Source organism: Rhinolophus sinicus, linkage group LG11 (assembly GCF_036562045.2).
Source record: "Rhinolophus sinicus isolate RSC01 linkage group LG11, ASM3656204v1, whole genome shotgun sequence".
Classification (NCBI taxonomy): Eukaryota; Metazoa; Chordata; class Mammalia; order Chiroptera; family Rhinolophidae; genus Rhinolophus; species Rhinolophus sinicus.
Window position 1 is genome coordinate 10,524,540 of NC_133760.1, and position 22,108 is coordinate 10,546,647.

The 22,108-nt window shown below is 53.3% G+C and overlaps 1 protein-coding gene across 1 annotated transcript; it reads left to right on the plus strand.

Annotated features, from left to right (window-relative positions):
- Window positions 1-3,322: 3,322 nt before the first annotated feature.
- RABAC1 (Rab acceptor 1) lies at window positions 3,323-5,873 on the plus strand. The gene is made up of 5 exons (XM_019713774.2): window positions 3,323-3,505; window positions 3,821-4,033; window positions 4,337-4,434; window positions 5,455-5,556; window positions 5,640-5,873. The coding sequence occupies exons 1-5, from the start codon at window positions 3,450-3,452 to the stop codon at window positions 5,726-5,728; spliced, it is 558 nt and encodes a 185-aa protein (XP_019569333.1). The 5' UTR covers window positions 3,323-3,449; the 3' UTR covers window positions 5,729-5,873.
- Window positions 5,874-22,108: the final 16,235 nt, after the last annotated feature.

Genomic DNA, 22,108 nt, shown 5'->3' on the forward strand with positions numbered 1-22,108 from the left:
TTGTATAAATGAAAACTTACAGCATGTTGTCTCATGTGTCTGACTTCTCGTTCTCAACATCGTGTTTGTGACAGACACCCATGCTGTCACATGTATGTAGCCCACTCATTTTCATTGCTGTGTAGTATTCCACTGTGTGGCTATAACATAATTTCTTCATCCATTCTCCCGTTGATGGACATTTCACTTGTTTGCATTTTGGGGGCTATTACAATTGGTGCTGCTAGGAATAGGAACATTCTAGTAATGACAAATGTATGCATCTCTGTTGGGTACATGCCTAGGAGTGGGATTGCTGGTTTTGGGATGGACTATGTTTAACAGAAATAGCCAGACCCTTTCCAAAGATACTGTGTCATTCTGCATTCCCACACTGCATGAAAGAAAGTTCCAGTTGCTCCACTTCCTTGTCGACATCCAATATTGTCAGTCTTTTGAATTTTAGCCATTCTGGTTGGGTAGCTACACCACTTCCCTTGAGGCAGCCTTGTTAATACAGCCCAGAGGTGAGAGTCAGGAGGGGCTGGGGCTGGCATGCCGAGAGCTCACAAGTGTGGGTGAGTGTGCATATGTCCACTGCACAAGACAATGGCTGGAGGAGGAGTGCCTGAACCTGAGGGGGCAGTTAGTCAAAGGGCAGGGGCATGTGTGCCAGACACTACTCATGATGCCAAGGACACAGCCTGCCTGGTCCTGGTAGGGGTTATGTGAGCCTGGACCTCTTCTAGGGAGGCCTCAAAAACTATTCATAGGGTACAGGGTAAGAAATGCTCCCATAGACAAGTGGGCAATCAGTGGCCCAGAGAGGGCAGGGACTTCCTTGAGGTCACACAGCAAGGATATAACCCAGGTTTCTGGTTGTCTATGCTAGGATCTTCTTACCCTCCCAGCTCGTCTTCCTCTGGGGATCCAAGAGGCAGGAAGGAGGCCTCAGGCTGGAGGGACTACAGGGCCGGGCCCATCTCTCATAGTCTTCTCCAGTACCCCCTTCTCTCTCATCATCCCCCTGGTTCAGGCCCACCTGCCACAGGTCCCCTCTCTCACGGACCCCATCTCCCACCACCCTCTTGTCTGAGGGATCCTCCCATCTCTCACAATATCTCTACCTTAGGGCCCCCTCTTCCATAATCCCTGTTTCAAGGGCTTCTCTTCCACATTGTCTGTGGGACAAGGCGCCAACTCTCCAAATCCCCTGATTCAAAGTTCCCTCCATACTCCACTCAGGGGGTCCCTCCCACAATGTCCTTGCCTCTGGACCCCACCATCCATGGCCCATGCTGTTCAACACTTCCAGACCTTTGCCCATTATGTCCTCTGCTCAGAACAAGTACTGGTGGGGTATGGAGTAAAATCATTTTCACTGAGTTCCTATAAGGAAATCCAATAGCTCTCATAACAAAAATCAAACTCAAATTTCCCAAGGTTGGGAGGAGGCAGCTGGACCTCTGCCTTCAACTCTCTGCTCCCCAAGATTCATCTTCTTGGGGGCTCTTTCACTGGTGACCTCTGAACGCAGGTACTGCTCCCCCATTAATGCTCTGAGCTAAGTGTGCACTCGCCATCCGCCATTTATTTCCTGAAGCCAAGCTGGACCCAAGTGGAAAACCTGAACAAGACTCTATTAAAAGTCTGGGGCTGACGAAGGGGAAATAAACAGTAATGAACCAACTGATCTTCAAAGTGTGGTTCATTCAGCTTCAGCTTGGGACTTCCCAAGGGGCCTCCCTGCTTATTGCTCCACCAGCCCTTTTGGCAGGGGCCCTCCACCCCACCTTCTGGGAATGTCCCAGGCCTCAAAGCCCAAATCTAAAAGGGATGTGAACCTTGGAAGACAAAAATTGGGGTTAAGGGTTGCCTGGATATCCCATGTGGGACTTCTTTTTCAGCCCCACCCAGCCTTGGAAAATTAGGCCCTCGGTCCACGAAAGGGAGCACAGGCTTTCCAACACTTCCACACACATTCTTGAGGCTTTTCTGTGCACCCCTTTAGAATGCCAGTCATTCTCCTACAACTCAGTGGCAAGGGCAGGGGCAGACAGTGCTGTGGGAACTAGGGAAAAGAAAGGCCCCGGCCTGAGACGCCAGGCACTCTGGGGCCTTCCCTAATACAGGCCAGCAGCCCCTAATACATTACTGTTAAACTCGAGAAGGCTGAACTCTAGAAATAGTCGTAACATTCATGATAATGTAGTAGCAGTAACACCCACTCCCATTTATCGAGCAGTTGCAAAGTATCGAGACTCTTTCAAGCACTTAACTGGGACCATGTAACTGAATCATCGTAACACCTGGAGTGTGGTACCATCAGGATCCTCACTGTCCAGACGAAGACACTGAGGTTCAGGGAGGTGACAAGGTCAACACAGCCTGGATTTTCATTAAAAAATTCTCTTTTAAATGTTCTCAACCCTTTTCCTTTCCCAACTTCCCTTCTTCCCAAACGGGGAGAGGTGTCTCTAGGTTCCCAGTCCTAAACCATTTATCCCTGAGAGCCCAAGGATTGAGCCGGGAGCTTTGCAGCAACCATGGCCCTCTCACTAGCCTGTCTCTTGAGGAAGGAATAGATTTCCACGAATTCTCTAGAGTCTCACTATTCAAAATATGGTCCATACACCAGCAGCATCAGCATCACCTAGGAACTTATTAAAAATGCCTATCTAGGGGCCGGCCCGGTGGCTTAGGCGGTTAGAGCTCCATGTTCCTAACTCCGAAGGCTGCCGGTTCTATTCCCACATGGGCCAGTGGGCTCTCAACCACAAGGTTGCTGGTTCAACTCCTCTAGTCCTGTAAGGGATGGTGGGCTGCGCCTCCTGCAACTAACAGCAACTGGACCTGGAGCAACTACAACTGAAAGGACAACTTGACTTGGATAAAGTCCTGGAAGTACACACTGTTCCCCAATAAAGTCCTGTTCCCCTTCCCCAATAAAAAAAATGCCTATCTATCAATGGGCCCCACCCCATATCTGCTAAATCAGAATTTTTATCTAGTGTTTTATCAAGCTCTCCAGGTGTTTCTTATGCCCTCTAGAGCCAGAACGACAGCTCTACACGGTCCCCATTGTATTTTGCACGAGAGAGAATACCTAACACTTGCTTTCGCCTTTAGAGCTCCTATAAAGACCACTCGTGACAACCCACCTTCCGCGATGCCACACGCCCGGCTTCTGAAACTACAACTCCCACAATGCCCAGAGGCGCTCATTGTCGCTTTATGTGACTACATTTCCCGAAAGTGTTTTGCTAGCCAGACCACCATCATGGCGCCCACCCTTCCCGACAGCATCAGGACTACAACTCCCACAGTGCTCAGCGACAAAACTCCCGCCCCCAGCTGCTTCCGAAAGGCGCCACGTCCGCTCAGCTGGTTGAGGCCCAGCTCTTGCGGGTCCCGAGGGGTCTGCGGGGCTCAGGGCTCGTTACAGCTGTTCTACCCCTTACGACGCAGACATGGCGGCGGAGAAGGACCAACAGAAGGATGCCGAGGCGGAAGGGCTGAGCGCCACGTAAGCAAGCCTACTCTAGCTCCCAGGACTGAGACCCGGCAGTTCTGGTCCTCTGACCCCTTCTCCCTCGGGTCCCAGGAATCTGGATCCCCAGAGACTAGAGTCTAGGCCCCTGATTTCCTCTTCGAGGACTCTGGAGCCTGGGCCCTCGGCCCCCTCTTCTTCTGGGATCCAGGAGCCTCAGACCCTTACCCCTCCCTCCCCCGTCCCCTCCGCACACCCGCAGAACCCCGGGGTTTGGGTTCCTGCATCCCCACTCTTGCTGGAGGTCCAGCCTCGGTCTTGGTCTACGGCTGACCTGGCCCCGCCCACCAGGACCCTGCTGCCGAAACTGATCCCATCCGGCGCTGGCCGTGAGTGGCTGGAGCGGCGCCGCGCGACCATCCGGCCCTGGGGCACCTTCGTGGACCAGCGGCGCTTCTCCAGGCCCCGCAACCTGGGCGAGCTGTGTCAGCGCCTTGTACGCAACGTGGAGTACTACCAGAGCAACTATGTGTTCGTGTTCCTGGGCCTCATCCTGTACTGTGTGTGAGTGCCTCTCCGCCCGCCCCCGCCCCAACCAAGTTGCACTGGTCGGCCCCGCCCTCAGCGGCCAGCCCCTCCTCTCACTGGCCAGGCACCGTCCCCATGGGATAGCTCTGCCAGACTCACCGAAGGGCCAGGTCTCCCCCATCAGCTTGACCAGGACGCAGTGTGACCAAATGTCACCTGAACTTGCCTGGTCTCAAGGACATACATAGCTTGCCATCCGCCGGTGTAGAAGTTCAGGGTCCGTCCCCCTGGCAGTGCCAGCCGCAGCTGCCTGACGAATGCTTCCCTGCCCTCTTCCAGGATGACGTCCCCCATGCTGCTGGTGGCTCTGGCCGTCTTCTTTGGTGCCTGTTACATCCTCTATCTGCGCACGTTGCAGTCGAAGTTTGTGCTCTTTGGTGAGAAATCCCCTGCCCAGATGTATCCTGTGATCCTTCAAATTCCGGTCTCTTGGAACAAAAGCCTTACATCCCAAACCTAAGTCTTCCTAAACCTAGAACTACACTAGATCCCCCAAACTTGGTCCCTTAAAATCTCAGATGCACCAGATGCTCCCACCCAGCCTCAGCCACCCAAATTGCTATTCCCCAAACCTAGAATGAGATACCCTAGAGCTCACTCTCTGCCTAGATGCTGTCCCTTAAATCTACTCCTCCCCTCTCCTCCCTGACTTGTACAGAAAGCATCAGCTGCAGGTACCCATAGTAGACAGCAGGTGGCGATCTTACACTGGCCTAGATCTGTCCCCCTTCTCTGTCCTGCTTCCTGGGTGGGACCAGAAAGATCTTGGGACTTCTCAGAGAGGGAAGCTGAGGCCTGTGGCCCATATGGTCCCAGACTGGCACCAAACATTCCCCACCTAGGGCAAGCTCAAGGTTTGGAGTGAGGACAGGGAGGAATTGGGATCAGATAAGCAGGTAGTCCTGAGACAGTCCTTCAAGGGCCTGCAAGTTATGTACATGACAAAGGTAGGCTGGTGGAGAGGCATGGTGGGCAAGCACAGGGCATTGAGGGAGCTCCTCAAGCACAGTCACTACCTGGCTTCAGCCGCTGCAGCGCCCTCGGGCCTGCAGACCCAATTTTACTCTGCCACCAGAAACCAGAAATCTATTGTTAGGTGAAATCATTCAGTTTCTCTGTTAGCCACTGATCAAATTCTTGGGGAATATTGTACAGACTTAAAAAAAAAAACTTCCATAGGTCAGACTTGGCCTTGGGCCACCAGTCTGAGACTCCTGGCGGACAGTGGGGACACTGGAGAAATGGGTGGGGCCAGGACTTGGAGAGCCTTGGCATGAGTTTGGATGATCCTAAGGCTCCCAAGAGCTTGTGACATCAGACTGTTGGGGGGCATCCGGGATTACTCTGGGAGAGGGCACATGTGTCGGAACAACTGCCCCAATGCTGTCTGCTCCCAGGCCGAGAGGTGAGCCCTGCCCATCAGTATGCCCTTGCTGGGTCCGTCTCCTTTCCCTTCTTCTGGCTGGCTGGTGCAGGTTCTGCTGTCTTCTGGGTCCTGGGTGAGTACAGGGTCTGGGTAGCGGGAGTGGGTGGTGGGGGCCAGGTGAGGGAGCAAGACCCTGAACTGTATATTTTCTTGCAGGAGCCACCCTCGTGGTCATTGGCTCCCATGCCGCCTTCCACCAGATCGAGGCCGTGGACGGGGAAGAGCTGCAGATGGAGCCGGTGTGAGGTGTCCAGCCTCCCAAGCCAGCTGCCCCATCCCTGTTCACCCCTGTCCCGCACGGCTCCACTGCTCCAGCCAACGGCCCCCTTCCCATCACAAGTCCAGGGAGGGAACCAGCTTTGGAAATAAAGCTGTTGTAGTTGTCATTCAGCACATAAGCTCCCAGGATCTGTGGGTCTGTGCGGGGTAATGCTGGGGTACCAGCGCAGGGCACACGGTGAGGGGAAGACAATAACTAAAGAACTAAAATAGGATGGCAATGGTGGTAAGTGCCAAGGAGGAGAAAAGAGTTGGGAAGGAAACTGTGCCAGGGGTCCCCCGGCCCAGCCCCCTGTTTGATGATTTGCTAGGAGAACTCAGTATACAGTTGGACTCACAGCTGTGTTTTATTATGAAAGGATACAAAGCAGAATCAGCAAGGGAAAAAGGCACATGGGACAAAATCAAGAGGAAATCAGGTATAAGCATTCCAGAGTCCTCCCAGCAGTCACATAGGATGTGCTTACGTCCTCCAGCAGTGAGTTGTGACAACGTGTGAAATATCTGCCAGGGAAGCTTATTAGAGACTTAGTGCCCAGGCTTTTTATTGGGGGTTAGCCGCAAAAGTACCCTCCATCTAGCATGGACCAAAACTCCAGAGTCCCAGGAGGAAAGCAGGTGTTCCTGTGAAAACAATATCCTTTGCACAGTTTAGGCAATGCCAGCCACCCCAGATACCAACCAAGGGCCAGCTGCGCAAGCAGGCCTCTCTACGGACAGGGGTCTCAGGTCTACTATGTATCTAGAGAAAGTTCTCGATTGAGCCAGGGAGCAACTGCAGGTCCTTGGGAAGGAGAATGTCCTGGGTAGAGGAAGCAGTGAGTGGGTGCAAGGCCCAGAGATGACAGTGTGCCTGGAGGTCTGAGGGGTTAGGATCCAGTGTGGCCAGAGCAGATAAGCTGGGGGAGAGTGGGAGACCTGCAGGCTTCGGTGGGACTTTGGTTTTCACTCAGTGAGGTGAAAGGGACACAATTTGCATTTCATTGTCATGTGAAGATTGCCATGTGAAAATGCTGATAAAAGAGAAATACACCTGGTAGGGAAAGCTCTAGGCAGATACAACAACAAAGTAAGGTGACAAAGAGGACCTGAAAAGCTACTTCATGTGGGGCTGATCCGGGAGGGTTCTCTGAGGTGGTGACATTTCAGTGAGCCCTGAGGGACACAGGCCAGCCACAAGAAGAGCTACAGCTGGTGTCCCAAGCAGAGACATGGCCTCTCCAACCTCATGTCAGCAAAACTCACCGTTTCGTATCGTTCATTCGGCAAGTGTTACGAACTGAGTACCCGCTGACTACCCAGTGTCCTGGAATCCTCCTGTCACATATGGTGACCACTTGAACATGGCTGGTCCAAATTGAGACGTACTGTGAGGGAAAATACACACCAGATTTCGAAGGTTGAGTAGTAAAAGAACATAAAATGTCTCAATAAATTTTTATATTCATTGTGTGTTAAAAGGATAATACATATACAGGTTTAAATTATTTTCTTTAAAAAATGTGATTAAGTAGAAAAGGTAAAGTTATACCTGTGGCTTGTTTTCTGTTTCTACTGGACACGCGGGCTTAGATGCTGGGGAAACGTCAGGGCCGCAAACAGACCAGGCCCTTTCAGAGCTCCCATCCAATGGGAGAGGCGCGATACACGAACCAAACCAACAACAGGTAACTCAGACAGTGATAAGCACTCTGAAGCCAATAAAACGGGACTGGGTGAGGCTAGAGAGTAATTGAGAAGGGCAGTAGCTCACTTAGATCAGGGAGGTGGGGCCTTGCTGGGCAATGAGATTGTCCCTTGGAGGGATGAGGGGAGAGTGTTCCAGGTTCTCGGGACCAGCAAGTGCAAAGGCCCTGAGGTCGGACCTGCTCAGTGACAAGGCGTCCTTAGGAGTGAGGGGACAGCCTCAGGAGACGCTGGTGGGGAGGATGTCAGGGGCCAGATCATGTAGGACCTCCAAGCCATGGTGAGGTCTTTGAATTTTAGCTTAAGGTCATGTGGAACTAGGGAAGGGTTTCAAGCAGGGGAGGGAACAGAATCGATGTGAACGTTAGAAGTATCCCTTTGGGGTCGTGTGGGGATGGGCTGGAGGGAGTGAGACCAGGGAGGCTAAGCCAAGCTGAGGAAGATGAGGCAGGGACATGGAATGGAGAGGAGGGGCACGGAAGGCCCGCTGCTGGGCCGGGAGTACATACACTCAGGTGCCTTGTTGGAGGTGACTGTGGCCAGGGACGCAGGGACCTGGGGTTGAGATCACTGAATCAAGAGGTCAGAGGTATTTGGGGTGATAGGGCAGACAGGAGGAGGGTCGGGGCTTGGTGACTGACCTGCATGGGAGCTGAGTGGGAGGGAGCAGGCAAGGATGACCCCCAGGCTTCTGGAAGACCAGCAAGCCCGCATGTGTGGGTCCACACTGGTCCTAGACAGTTACCAAGGGTGCACTTCCAGTGACAACCACCAGAGGGCGGAAAAGTGCCTCCTCCAGGCTTCCAGGGAGGGAACTAGGGATGCACTCGTCCTGGGAGATGAGACCTGGGTGCCTGAGGCTCAGAGGCAGGCACCTGGCTCTACTCCAAGACCAGCACCCCAATGCCAATTTGGGGGGAGCAGAGAGCATTTTGTCTGTTGATCCAGATACCACTGTTCCTAGGGGAGACAGTCTTCATGCCCATAGTGGTGAGTGGTCACTAGGTCCAGTTTCTGCTGCTGGCCCTAGAATGCATATGGTCAAGTGCCTTGTTGGAGGTGACTGAGGCTGGGGACCCAGGGACGTGGGACTGAGATCCCTGAGCCAAGATGTCATCAGCTTGGCGCTGGAGGGCAATGGGAATTTGAGACTCAGTCCAGAGGCCTAATCTGGGGGTGACTAACTACAGGTCCTTAATTCTGGTGTTGAGTTATTGAGAGGCTGAGACCAGAAGCTTCCATACAGGGTGATCAAGACTGGGGATCCATTTTCCCATCCATCCTTTTCTGAATGACCTTGGGGTTGAGAGGTTTGTTTTAGGGTAACAGAAACTGGGGGCTTGGTGTTTCATTGAGGGTACAGAAACCAAAAGTCTGGTTGTCTATTTTGGTGACAGAGGCTGGGGGTCTAGTTGGATGTGACAGATTGTGAATCTAGTTATTGACTTGATTAAAGAAACTGTAGGCCCAGGTTTGGGGTTACAGGGACAAGGGATCCAGTTGTCCAGTGTAGAGTGACAGAGCCAGGGAGTGACTGTACCTCATTTTGGGTGTCAGACTGGGTATCTGGTTGTCTTGTTTGTGGTGACAGCTGGAGTCACCTGGGGTAATAGGAATAGACAGCTGGGGTAATAGAAATTGGGGATCTGTTACCAACGTTGAGGTGACAGAGATCGGTGGTCACTTATCTAGCTTGGTGTGACAGAGAAGGGGATTCTTTTTTTTCCCCCCAATTTTATTGGGGAATATTGGGGAACAGTGTGTTTCTCCAGGGCCCATCAGCTCCAAGTCGTTGTCCTTCAATCTAGTTGTGGAGGGCGCAGCTCAGCTCCAAGTCCAGTCGCCATTTTTCAATCTTAGTTGCAGGGGGTGCAGCCCACCAACCCATGCGGGAATTGAACCGACAACCTTGTTGTTAAGAGCTCACGCTCTAATCAACTGAGCCATCTGGCCTCCCATCCAGCAGCTTAGCAGCAGCTCATTTTTTTCAATCTAGTTGTGGAGGGCGCAGCTCACTGGCCCAGGTGGGAATCGAACCGGCAGCCCTTTTCAGAGCTTATGCTCTAACTAACTAAACCATTCGGCCACACTGAGAAGGGAATTCTTGAGGTCTGGGTTTCTAGGTGGCAAATTTGGGGTGATGACACTGGGGGCCCAGGGTCCTAGTTTGGGATGACAATGTTGGGTGACCCCTCGGCTGTAGGCTACGTGATTGGGGTCTGGTGGTTTCCTTGAGGCACCAACGCTGTCTAGTTGGTGGTGACAGAACCTGGGAGTCCTGTTATGTAATTTGGGACAAAAGAAATTGTGGGGGGTGTCTCATTGCTTAGCTTGAAGTGACAGTAACTGGGAGGATCATTTGTTTAGTTTGGGAAAAAATCTGCTTGTCGAATTTGGTGTTAATAACACAGTGGGTCTATTTCTCAAATTTTAAGTGAGAGATTTGGGACTCTTCTGGTTGGGAGTGACGGACTGGAGTTATTTGAGGTGTCAGAAACTAGGATTTTTGTCATGGTTGGGGTGATGGGGCTGGGATTCTAAGGTCTAGTTTGGGGTGACAGACTGCAGTTTGATTGTCTGGTTTTGGGGTGACCAAGGCTGATAGTCCTGGAGTTTCTTTAGGGGTGTCAGAAGTGGGGCCTAGTCTCTTTTGGGGTGACAGAATGGTAGTCTAATTTCTGGGATGAGTCACCAGAACTTTAAGGTTTGAGATGACAGACTGAGCATTCAATTACTAGTTCAGAGTGACAGAAATTGGGGATCTGGTGGACTTTATGGGGGTGTCCAAGACTTGTGGTCTGGTTTTCTCATTTGGGGTGCCAAAAATACAAGGCCAATTGTTTAGCTCGGGGTTAACCAGACCAAGGGACTGGTTATCTAGTTTGGGTGATAATGCTGGGGTTCAGGGCTTTGGTTAGGTAAGAGACATTGGGCGGCCACTGGGCTAGATTGAGGAGGCAGACACTACAGGTCCGTTGCCTAGTTGGGGGGATAGACCGACTGGGTCCTACTGTTTAGCTTGGAAGGCAGAGGTTATGGATGTGTTGTGATGATTGAGAGCTCAGAGGACTGTGGGCTTTCTTAGTCTAGTGTGGAGTCCACATGTCTAGTTTGGAACATCAGAAGTGAGGGTTCATTTTCTAGATTGGGGTGGCAGAGATGAGGGGTCTCAGCACCTGGCTTGGGATGACAGAGATTAAGAAGTTGAGTTTGGGGTGATAGAGACCAGGAGGTTAGTTGTCTAGTTTGTGGTGACAGAGATGTGGGATGAACTGACCGGGGTTCCAGGGTCTAGTTTAGGGCGATGTAGAAGTTGTCTTGTCTGGTTTGGCATGACTCGCACTAGAGACCTGGTTGTCCACTTCAGGGTGACAGAGTGGAGTCTGGTTAAAGGGGCTGTGGGTCCAGGTCTCTAGTTTGAGGTGATGTGTTATGCATCAATTGCTCAATGTGAAGTGACAGGGCCTAGAGGTACCATTGTCTGTTTGGGGTGGCAGAGTCCCAGGGTATATAGTACTTGGAGTGACAGATACTGAGGGTTTGCTTGTATCCTTTTGTGGGGAAGAATCTGGGCACCATTCAGTTTGACAGACTCTGGAGATCTGGTTGCCTAGTTTTGTGTAACAGAAACTAGGGTCCCTGAGTATTTTTGGGGTGACAGACTGGGCTCTGGTTGTATGTTTTGAGTGACATACTGGGATTACCAAGGATTATTTGGGGCAAAAAGATGGCCAGTTTGGCTGCCTAGTTTTATAGGACAGAAACTGGGGTCCCAGGGTGTCTTTGGGGTGACAGAGAATGGGGGTCTGGTGCTCTGATTTGCTAGGATCATGACTGGGATCTCAGAGCATGTTTGGGGTGACAGAGATTGAGGTCTGATTGTCTAGTTTTGTGGGATAGAGACTGACATCCCAGGACATCTTGGGAGTAACAGACTGGCTAAGACAAGGTCTGGGTGGGAGATTGGGTGCTCAGCTGCTAACTCATGGGGAGTGTTGAAAGTCCGGTTGTCTACTTTGATGTGCCAGAGTTTATTAATCCATCGTCATGTTTAGGGTGACAGACTATAGATCTAGTTTTTTAGTTGGGGTGACAGAAACTGTTGGTCTTGTTTTCTAGTTTGGGTGATAATTACTAGGGTCTTTTTGTCCATTTTGGGGGAGACAGAGACTGAGATCAGTTGTCTAGTTTGGGGTGATGAGACCATGTGTCAAGGGCCCTGCTTTGGGGAAACATACAGTCTGTCAGTTACAGGTGACACTGACTGCTTGTTCCTGGGCCTGGGGCCAATTTGTTGGAACAATAATTCAGTTTAGGTTCAGAAACTGTGGGGCAAGTCATCTAGCTTGGGATAATAGAGTTGGGGTTCTCATGTTATATTTGGGGGTGATGGAGTAACAGAGATTGGGGATTCTGGTGGGTTTGAAGGAATTGAGATGAGGGATCAGCATGTCTCCTGTGGATGAAACTAGGGGTACTTTATTGGGGGTTTCAGAGACTGGGCTTCTGCTAGTCTACTTTGGGGTGACAGACTAGAAGCTCAGTTATCTAGTTTGGAGAGACACAAACTGGGGATCCAATGGCTCAATTTGAGATGACACCAAGGGTCAGGAGCTTTCCTTGGGGTGGCATGACTGGGGGTTTGGGGGCCGAGCTTTATTTGACAGATTAGGGTCGAGGGCCAGGAATCTGTGTAGTATGTGGCAACATGGCGGCCAGTTGTGTAGCTCAGGGCACAGACATGGGGTGTGGCAGTGCAGCTGGAGGCGAGGAGACCGAGGATTGCCTTTCTTAGTTTGCGGTGCCAGGAACTGTCCTTCCAGTCCCCTAATTCAGGGCGCAGAGCCTGGGGACCCATTGCCTTCCAAATGCGGCTGAGTCTAAGAGTGCTAACACTTGACTGTTCCTGGGGTGACTGAGTCAGGGGGTTCTTGCACCCAGCTGTGAGGTCCCTGAATGAATGTGGACTTTTGAGTGTGGCCTGGAATGGGGAGCCCTGTTTGGGGGTTACTGAAGCTGGGAATCTGGGCATTTGGAAGTGGGGTCAGGAGGTCAGGACTCCAGGGCCCAGGATCCACTTGAGGGGTGTTTGGGTGTTTGATTGCGTTTGGGGATGTCTGTGACATGAAGGTCAATGGCTTTCAAGACTGGGAGGAGGATTGAGGCTGGGGCCCGAATACCGGGCTGGGGGGGTCTCTGAGGCTGGGGCACAATGAGCTGGGGGGCTTTCTGGCCTGGGATGCTGAGCTGCCTTTATCAGATACAACAGGATCCCAATAGTGAAAGTCTAGTTCAGGGGCAATGGTTATGTTGGTCAAGAGGTATTATTGCAGGTGACGAAAACTGGGGACCCAGATGCCTACTTTGGGGAGATGGGCTGGATTTCAAATACTGAATTTGGGGTGACTGAAGTCCCTCCTATCAAGTTCTGGGTGTTTGTGGATCCATGTTCCTGATTTGAGGTGCTTAAAGCTGGACTGTAGATCTGTAATAGTGCAGACTTATGTGGGGGTTGAAGGGGGGCTACTGATGCCTAGAGTAGAAGAGACCTGTTAAGTTTGGGGTGAATGAGTCTGGAGACTCTACTGTCCAGCTGAGAGTGATGGTTTGGGGTTTCGTGCTGACCACATGCGGCAGCCCATATGTTCATTCTGGAGTCTTACTGAGTACGTTAGGGCTGACTGAAGTTTGGGGCCTACATGCCTAATTTGGAGATCACTGAGCCTGGGTGCGCCACATCTGGGTTTAGGGAGTATCTGAGACTAGGAGGCCAGATACTGAACTTGTGGGTGCCTAGCTGTGGGGTTCAGATGCCTATTTTGAGAGTAGCTTGCTGTGGCTTTACTGACTGTGGGGCCCTGAAGGTTAATTTCGGTGTGAGATGGTGGCCTGTATTCTAATCTAGGGACTCAGGTTGGGGCCCTAAATGTCAAATCAGAGGCAACTTACCCAGGTGTCCAGATGGGGGTTCTGAGGCTGGGGACCCAGAGCCCTAGTTTGGGGTAGCTGAGTCAAGCCACTCAGCTGTTTAGTTTAGGGGTGCCTCCTATGGGTTGCCCAGCTGTTGAGGTTGGGATGGCCAACTGGGAGTCCAAATGACAATTTGGGGTGACAGCTGGGGCCCAGATGTCAAGTTTGGCAGTAACCCCCTCAGTTAACTATTATCAGATGCCTCCCAGGGTGGGGAGAGGTCATTTTTGAATATCAGAAACCTAGTTTAGGGGGACATTTGAGAAGGGGGGTTAGTTGCCTAGTTTGGGGGTTGCTGATTAAGAGTTCCTATACTTATATACAATTTTGGGTTCACTAAGCCTCAAAGCCTAGTTACCAAGCTTTGAGGTGACTGTCACTGGGATACCTTGTATCTGGCTTGGGGGTGATGGAGTTTGGGACATTATTGCCTAGTATGGGGGTGCCTGAGACTAATCACTCAGGTACCTAGTTAGGGGTCACTGATGCGGAGGCTCAGGGGAACCTAGATGCCTGGATTAGAGGTGGTTTAATTTGGGGGTCTGATACCTAGTTCAGGGATGGACTAACCTCCGGACCCAAATGCTGATTTTAGGGTTTACCAACTAGAGGGTCTTTGATGCTTATTTTATTTTAGGAGTGTCAGCGGTCTGTTGAGGCTGTAGCCATGAAGAGGTTAGAGGTTACTGCCAGTGGGGGTCCCAAGGATCATTTCATGGTGACAGTAGCTGTGACTCCACATACATGCTTCAGGGCTGAATGAGTCTCAGGACCTAGTTAACAAATTTGGGAGTGACTGTGGGTCCCTGATGCCACGATGGGGGGTAACTGGGCTGAGAGCCAGAAGCTTGATCTGGGGATTAGAGGCTAGTTTGGGGTACCTGACTGTGGGGGTCCACATCCCTAGTTTTGGGGGTCACTGAGTATAGGGACACAGAAGCTTGGCTTCAGAGGCTGTATTAGTTTCCGATGACTGGTGGCAAACTGGGTGGTATAAAGCAGCAGAAATGTATTCTCTTGGTGTTCTGGGAGCCTGAAGTCCAAAAATCAAAGTATCAGCTATGTCTGAAGTCTCTAGGGGAGGCTCCTTCCTTGCCTCTTCCAGCTTCTGGTAACTGCAGTACCCCTGCTTCTGCCTTCACATGGCTTTCTCCTCTTCTCTGTCTGTGTCCTCTGTCTCTTTAAGGAGGATTTAGGGCGCACCCAGGTAATCCAGGATGATCTCATTTCCAGGTCATTCACTGAATTACATCTTCAAAGACCCTTTTCCTAGGGTTAGAACACGGGCGTATCTTTTTTGGAGTTACCAGCAACGCACTACATGGGTATTTGAGGCAGGCACCCTAAATTCTGTTTGAGTCTCTCTGTGGGGTTCCCAGAGTTTGGTTTAGGATGCCTGACCTTGAGGGTCAACTCCCACCACCAAGTTGATTTGGGGGTTCTTCCCTTGATGTGCCCACTTTGTGTGTGTGGGGGGGGTAACAGCCTGTGAGGTCCTAATGGTTAGTACATGGGTAACTGAAGCTCGGAGACCAGAGGCGTAGTTTGAGCATCATTAAGCTTCAGTGTCACAAAATCCTGCTTTTGGGGTGTCTGAGGTTGGGAGGCTAGCTACCTAGTCTGTTGGTTAACTTACTGAGGAGTTCGTGACTCTTATGAATGGGTCAACAGAGGGCGGAAGCTCAGGTGTGTATTTTAAGGGAAACTGATGTGGGCTTCCAGATATCAAGTTGGGGGTGACGGTAGAGACCTAGACAACTACTGTCAGGGTGACTTGCTGTGGGGTTCCTAATCTTGGTTTCATGGTAACTGAGTCTGGGGAACCAGATGTCTAGTTTGTGGGGGGAAGTCTTTAGCTGGGTGGGGCTCAGATCCTAAGCTTGGACTGATTGAGTATAGAGATCAAGACTGGGTTGCTCATTTTAGAGGTGACTGAGTTTCAGTCCCATTTCTTAATTTGTTTTGAGAATGGAATCACATGGTGAGTATGGTGACAGCAACCGGGGGCCCATTTGTCTAGATCACAGGTGGTTTCTCTTGGGGTCCTGATGTTTGTTTAGGGATCAGTGAGGAAGGTCTAGTTTAGGTGTGCCACTTTGGGACCCTTGATGCCTAATTTGGGGTGACTAAGTCCAGGGGTGACTACTTTAGGGGTGACCTGGGGAATGAGTGATATTTATTTTGTTGTGACTGAGCTAAGGCCCACCTCCCTTATCCTGTCAATGTCTTGGGCTGTAGATTTGGAGGTAAATAGTGCTAGAGCCCACATCCGCATTTTGGGGTGTCTGGGGCTGGGTTGGGGGTACATCCTTGGTGTTTCTGAGTCTGGGTTACTATTCATGAGCTCGAAGTGAAGGTTGGATCCTATGGGTTCTCCTGTCTGCTTGTGGGTTTCTGAGAAAGGGTGGGGGTTCACTGCCTGGTTTGTGGGTATCCAGATGGCTTTTTTGGGGGAATCTGAGATTGGGGCCCAGAAGTGCTAAAGACCAGGTCCCGGTCTTGAGGGCCAGAGCCTGTGCTGCCCCCAAGGCTGGGCCCCTCCTATGGGTCTTGGGGGGGTGATGAATTTGTGGGTCACAGGCCTGGAACACGTGGTTCCGGTTGGGAATGAGGGGGCCCCATTCGGGACGGGTGGGAGTGGGGGCGCTGCGGCGCAGGGCCAGGCTGCACCCCCAGGACGGCTGCGGCAGGGCTTCCCGCGGGAAGCAGAGCGCGGCGGGGCCGCGGGCGGCGGGAGGGCGAGCGCCGGAGTGACAGGAGAGGAAGAAAAATGGGCCGAGAAATCAGAGTGGACGCGCTGGGGGCGCAAGTCCGGGAGCGGGCTGCAGCGGCGACGGGCGGGGGCCGCGCCTCTGCCTCGAGGGACGCCGCCCGCGCGCCTCTCCGGGCCCCCCGCCCCGGAGGCCGAGCCGCTGATCCGACCCTCTCCCCCATTTCCAATCTGCGCCCCGCTCCCCGCCGTGTTCCAGTCCGCACCCCTCCTGCATTCCGGGTCCCTTCTCGCGGTCTATATGCCCCCGCCCGAGTTTTTTCTTCCTCCCGGGAGTTCTATTTACTTTCTCCACGTTCTGACCTCTCCCCACAGTGCTCTTCACTCCTCTCCGCCTGCTTTCTATCTGCGCCGCCCACGTTCTAAACTCTTCCTCTGCTGCCTAACCCCTCCCCCTCCATGTCCTAGGCCGCCCCCTCTTTTTCTAACTAAGTCCTGGAATTCCAACCCCTCTTTCTCCAATCCCACCCCACCTAGGTTCCACCGCCCCCCTACCATTCCTTCCAAAGGTTTGAAGCGGAAATGGGGCGCTACTGCGGCGGCGGCGGTGGCGGGGGAGGGGCGGGGCGGGGGCGGCGGCCAATGGAGCGGGAAGCAGGACAAATGAGGCCCGGCCCGCGCGGCCGACAGGCCCCTCCATCTTCCCATTAGCGCCTAATGGCCCCCCCGCCGCCGCCTGATGAAGATTTATCGGCCCCGGAACCCCCGTCCCCGCCCCCTCCGCCCCCTCCGCCCCTGCCTCCCCCTCGCCTGGCCCGGGCTCCCAGCCCCCGCCGCCCGGACACCTGATGAAGCCGTCAGCGGGGTGGGAGGGCCTGCGGAGCTGGACCCGAGACCGCAGAGACCGAGCGAGATAGCCAGGCAGAGACGCTGAGACGACCCAAAGAAAGTTCCGGGATACGGAGTCAGGGACCTGGGAGGGAGTTAAGGGAGGGGTGTGACCAACGGCCCAGGGAGCCCCCCCAACGGTGATCGGTCCTTCTGTGCCCAAGAGCCCGGGAAGGGAGTGGGACTGGGGGGGCCCCCGCCACGGATGGAGTCGAGGCCTTCCAGGGTTTGAGGAGGAAGATAAAGCTGGGGTCCAGAAACCCGGGTCTGAGAGAGAAGTGGACTCCGGACGGAACTCTGGGTCCTGAAAGAGGAGGCTGGGGACCAGGATTCCTGGGTCCTGGGAGGCAGAGGGGGCTGGGAGCCGGGCATTGGGGGGGCTGGGTTGGGAGCCCCCTGATTGATTTCTGTTTACGGCTGTCCCCGCGGGCGGAAGAGCGAATCGCGCCCCATCCATCAACAGGCTCGCAGCCTCCCTAATAAAAACATTTTACTCCTAAATGATCTCGAACTAATTAACTCAAAGTGTTAATTAAAGTTTGCGCAGACAGCATTGTCATCAGGGAGGGCGGTGGATCCATCTTCCTGAGAGAGAGACAGGGTTTGGGGGGGGGGCATCTGGAGATGGGAAAGCTCCCCCTCCCCCTCGCACACTGATCCCTGCCCACTGCTGGGCCCAACCCTCCTCTCAGCCTCCCTGGCTTCTCTCTCAATTTCTGTCTCTCCTCTCTGAGTTTTTCTCTGTTGCTCTCTTGACATACCTGTATTTCTCCCATCTCTGTCACTATGTTGGTCTCTGTCTCTGAGTTTCTGCATCTCTTTCTCTGTCTCTTACCACCTTTTGCAGGAACACTGTCTCCCCAAGTTGCTCCCACCTCCCATTAGTGGGGAACTTTGTCCGTGTGTCTGTGTGCCCTGGGGTTATGAGTATGGACACGTGTGACACAAGGACACGTGTGGCAGAGTTTGTGCACATGTGTTTGAGTCCAGGGGTATGTGTGTAGACACATGAATGTTGGGGTTTGTGTATGGACACGTGTCAGGGTTTGTGTGTGTGAGGCCAGGGGTTTGTGGGGGGGGGGCACATGTGTGTCTGCCTGTGCGTGACCAGTGCCAATAGGCAGGCTGTAGGACTCTTAACAGGGTGTCCCTAAGACAGTGTGTGAGGACCTCTGGGGATCCCTGGGGAGAAGGCCCAGGTCCCCTTACTGTCTCGCTCTGGCACAGGCAAGCCCGAGCAGATCTGTAGGTATAATAGGTAAGTGAGTGACCAAGCATGAACTCAACTATGAACTCAGGTGAACTCCTGCACACTTGTGTGTGCCCCTCCCTCCACCCCAGGACTGGGCTTCTTCCTCCCCAGCCCCACTCAGTGGGGCCCATTGCCCCTTCCCCCTCTTCAGTAGCCGGCAGCCAGCAGGGCAAGGGAGCTGGGACCAGGACAGGCCACCAGGCCATGGGCATCTGTTGGGTGGCTGGCTGGGCGGCCCCGGTGTGAGCTCATACATCAGGGCTGACAGGCTCCGAAAGCCCCGGAATTAAAACCTAAATCGAATATTGATCACCCGCTCTGGCCGTGGCGCCCACTATGGCCCCCCCAGCTCCTGCTTGCGCTCCCTGCTGCCCTTCTCTCAGGCAGCACCACTGTCCTGTCTTTCTCTCAGTTTTTCTTGCCTCCTCTCTCCCCTGCTTCTCCCCACCCTGACCCCACTCCTTCTAGTGACTTGTCTCTGGCTCCAGCAGGTCCCCTCTCAGTCAGAGACAGAAATAAACACCCAGAGACAGAGAGATAGTCACATGACCACAGAGACACCTGGATGCAGAAAACAGACCCAGACATAAAACAGTTAAAAGCAGTCCGGGAGTCAGACCCAGGGACACAGACCCAGGCAGACAGACAGATACAACTACACAGGCACCCACAAATGAACACACAGGAAGTCACATATAGTCATACCCTGAAAGTCACACAAATACTACACACAGGATACACATAGAGTCACACTCAGACACACACAAGCAGACAGACAGACATCCACAGGCCCACAGAGTTACAGTCACACACACAGGATCACATAGTCATGGGGGTAGTAACATAGAGAGGCAGGCACAGTCACAAAGCAAGTTACAACACAGGCATAATGAGACAGAGACAGAAAGTCCAGTCATCCATGCAAGACAGACAGACACACTGAGCTCTGGAGTGACAGAGAACACACATACACCCCTGTCCCCCATTTCCATTCATCCTGACATAATGGTCACATCCCTCCAACTCACCCCCTAGATGCCACTCTCTCCCCTGGATCCAAACCCCAGAGACACCGCTGCATAGGGAGAGGGCTTTCAGACCTTATTTTCCCCTCTCCAAACCCACTGAACAGCCCTCTCCATGCCCCAAGGTCCTGGGTTGGTCCAGGAGAGGTGGACTCTCTGGGAGAGGTGGACCCCAGAGGGGACAAAGGGGATCCCCACCACAGATGGGCAGGGACAGGGCCAAGGTCATGCTGCCCAGGCTGGTCCAGGGACCTGGGGTTCCAGTCTCTCAGACCACCTGTGGGATGGAGGCCAGACAGCAGGAAGAACTTCCCTGGGCCATGAGGCCTGGGGCCCCACACAGAGTGGGCAGAGGCGCTGCCCCACCCCCACCCCCACCCCATGGCTTCCAGGCTGGGGTGGGCAGCAGTGGAGGCGGGCGGTGGCGGCTGCCGGGGAGAAGATGAATCTTTCATGAGTGATTTGCGGCCGCCTCTTCTCGTCCCGTGTTGTTTAATGTTTCAATTTGGGCGAAAGCAAAACATTCAATCAGGCGGATTAAGTGCGTAATGCGTCTCATCGCTCAATCTGTCGCCTCCGCCGGGCAGCCCGCCGGGTGGGGGGGCATAGGAGGGGGTGGCGGGGAGAGACCCTCGCAAGGGGAGCCCCGTTCCCAGCTCCACTCCTAAGCTGTGCCTTGGGGAAAATGCTCAGCCTGGAACCCCCGCCAGGCCACAGTCTCCCCCAATCCTGGGTCCATACCACTTTCTGCTCCATCTCAGGTGTCCACTTGCCTTTTGGGGCCCTGGCTTCTCTGTACTCCTCTGTCCACCTGCTTCACTCCGTCTGCCTGTCTTTCTGTGTGGGTCCACCTGTCTTTCTCTATGCACCTCTTTCCTATCATTTTGGGTTTGTTGCCTGTTTCTTCCTCTCTGTAGGTCTGTCCAGGAGTGTCTACCCATCTCTTTCTCTGCCCTTCTCTCTGTGTCTGCCTGTGCCTCCTGCACCTCTCTGCCACCTGTCTTCTTTCTGCCTGCTCCCTGGGTTCTCTTCTTCTTTAAATATCCTTCTTCTCTCTTACATCTCCCTCTTCTCCCTTCTTTAGATCTATCTGCCATCCCTCTGTCACGCTGTCATTCTCTCCACATGGTTCCTGTCTCTGTTCCTCATACAATCTGTATCCAAGTCTTCTCAGCTGCCCAGATTCTCTTTATTCGACAACAGTCTCCTTGACACCCTTATTGTCTGCCCACTGTCTGCGGGGACCCTCCCTCTGTCCCCCATCTTTCCCTACCTCTCTCTGATTTGCCCCTCTCCATGTCTTCTTCCTCGCTCCCACTCTCTTTCAACCAGGATCTCTAGCCTCTGTCTGCCTACTTCTCTGTCCCCTAGTCATCTCTGTCCCTGTCTATGTCCACCTGTCTCGCTGTCCATCTCTGTCCATATGTCTCTGTGTGTTTCTGTCTCTGCTCCCATTTGGGTCTGTCCCTCTGCCTTGCTTTTCCCGGGTTCCTTGACTTGTCAGTTCCTGGTCCCTTGGCTGGCCCAATCTCCATGTCCACTAGGGGGCAGCAGGTACAGGCTTTTCAGGTGGGGAGGCTGACACCATGGCTGAGGAGCTTCCCAGCCAGCCCCTTTGCCTGTCTGACCATCCGGTTCATGAGTGTTGGTGCCAACAAGCCCCCTCCTCCCTCAGACCCAGGAGTCCAGGCCCCCAGCCCCCTCCTCCCTCAGACCCAAGAGTCAAGTCACCACACCCTCCCCCATCAGACCAGGAGCCCAGCCCCCCAACCTCCTCCTCCCTCAGACCTAGGAGTCAGGGTCCCCAGCCACCTTCTCTTTTAGAATCCAGGGGGTCCTATCCTCCAGCCCCCTCTTTCCTCTCTTCCAGGCAGCCTGTGACTTGCTCAGATAAATGGAGATTTCAGTTGGGGAACTGACAGGCACTAACCAGAAACACTGTCACTACTGCGTGCTGCTGAGATCCATGGGGTTGCAGGGCCAGGGCCCCTCAGCTGTGCAGGCACAGGAACGGGGCACACACAGATAGACTCCAGGCGTCATAGCATGCAAGGGCATACACAGACAGCAGGAACCACACGCATACCCTTACCCGAAACACAACCTGCCATACTCCAGGAGCCCTGGATCAGGCCCCTTGCCTCCCAGAGAAGCTCAGAGACACACAACACACACACCGCCTCCACCAGCACAGCAGTTCAGACAGGACACACACACACACAGTCCCCCCCTTTCTGAGTGACTTTGGGAGACAGCACAGGCTGGGCAGGGGGCTCTCCCCAGACCCCTATCTCTGTGTGTGCCCTCAGCGCAAGACGATACCGCCTCTGCCCCTTTCCTGGGTGCCTTTGCCCACCCCCTCCTCCTCCCCTCTCTTTCCCTCTGTCCCCCACCCCTTCTCTCCGTTCCATTTTCTCTCCGCTCTATTGCTCAGATCCCCTCAGTGTCTCTCTCCCCAGCTCCCTAAGTTTCTCCTTCTCCCTCTCCCACTTTTAGTGTCTCTTCTATCTGTCTGTCCTTTTTCTTGCCTCTTTCTCTGAATTTGTCTTTGTCCATTTCTTTGCACCCTGTGGCAAGTCTCTAACATCTGGGTTTCTCTCTGAGACACGTTCAGTTTGTCTCTGTCGTGCTTTCTTAGCTCCTCCCTCATCCTGTCTCTCTGTCTCTGAGTCTCTTTCACGATGTCTCTCAGCCTCATCTCCCTCTCTCTCTACAACTCTAGGCTTGAATCTCTAAGTTCTCTTTCTGTGTCTCCATGTCTCTGCATATCTCTGTCTCCTCCTGCCCCATCTCTTTGGGCCTTTCTCTCACTCTG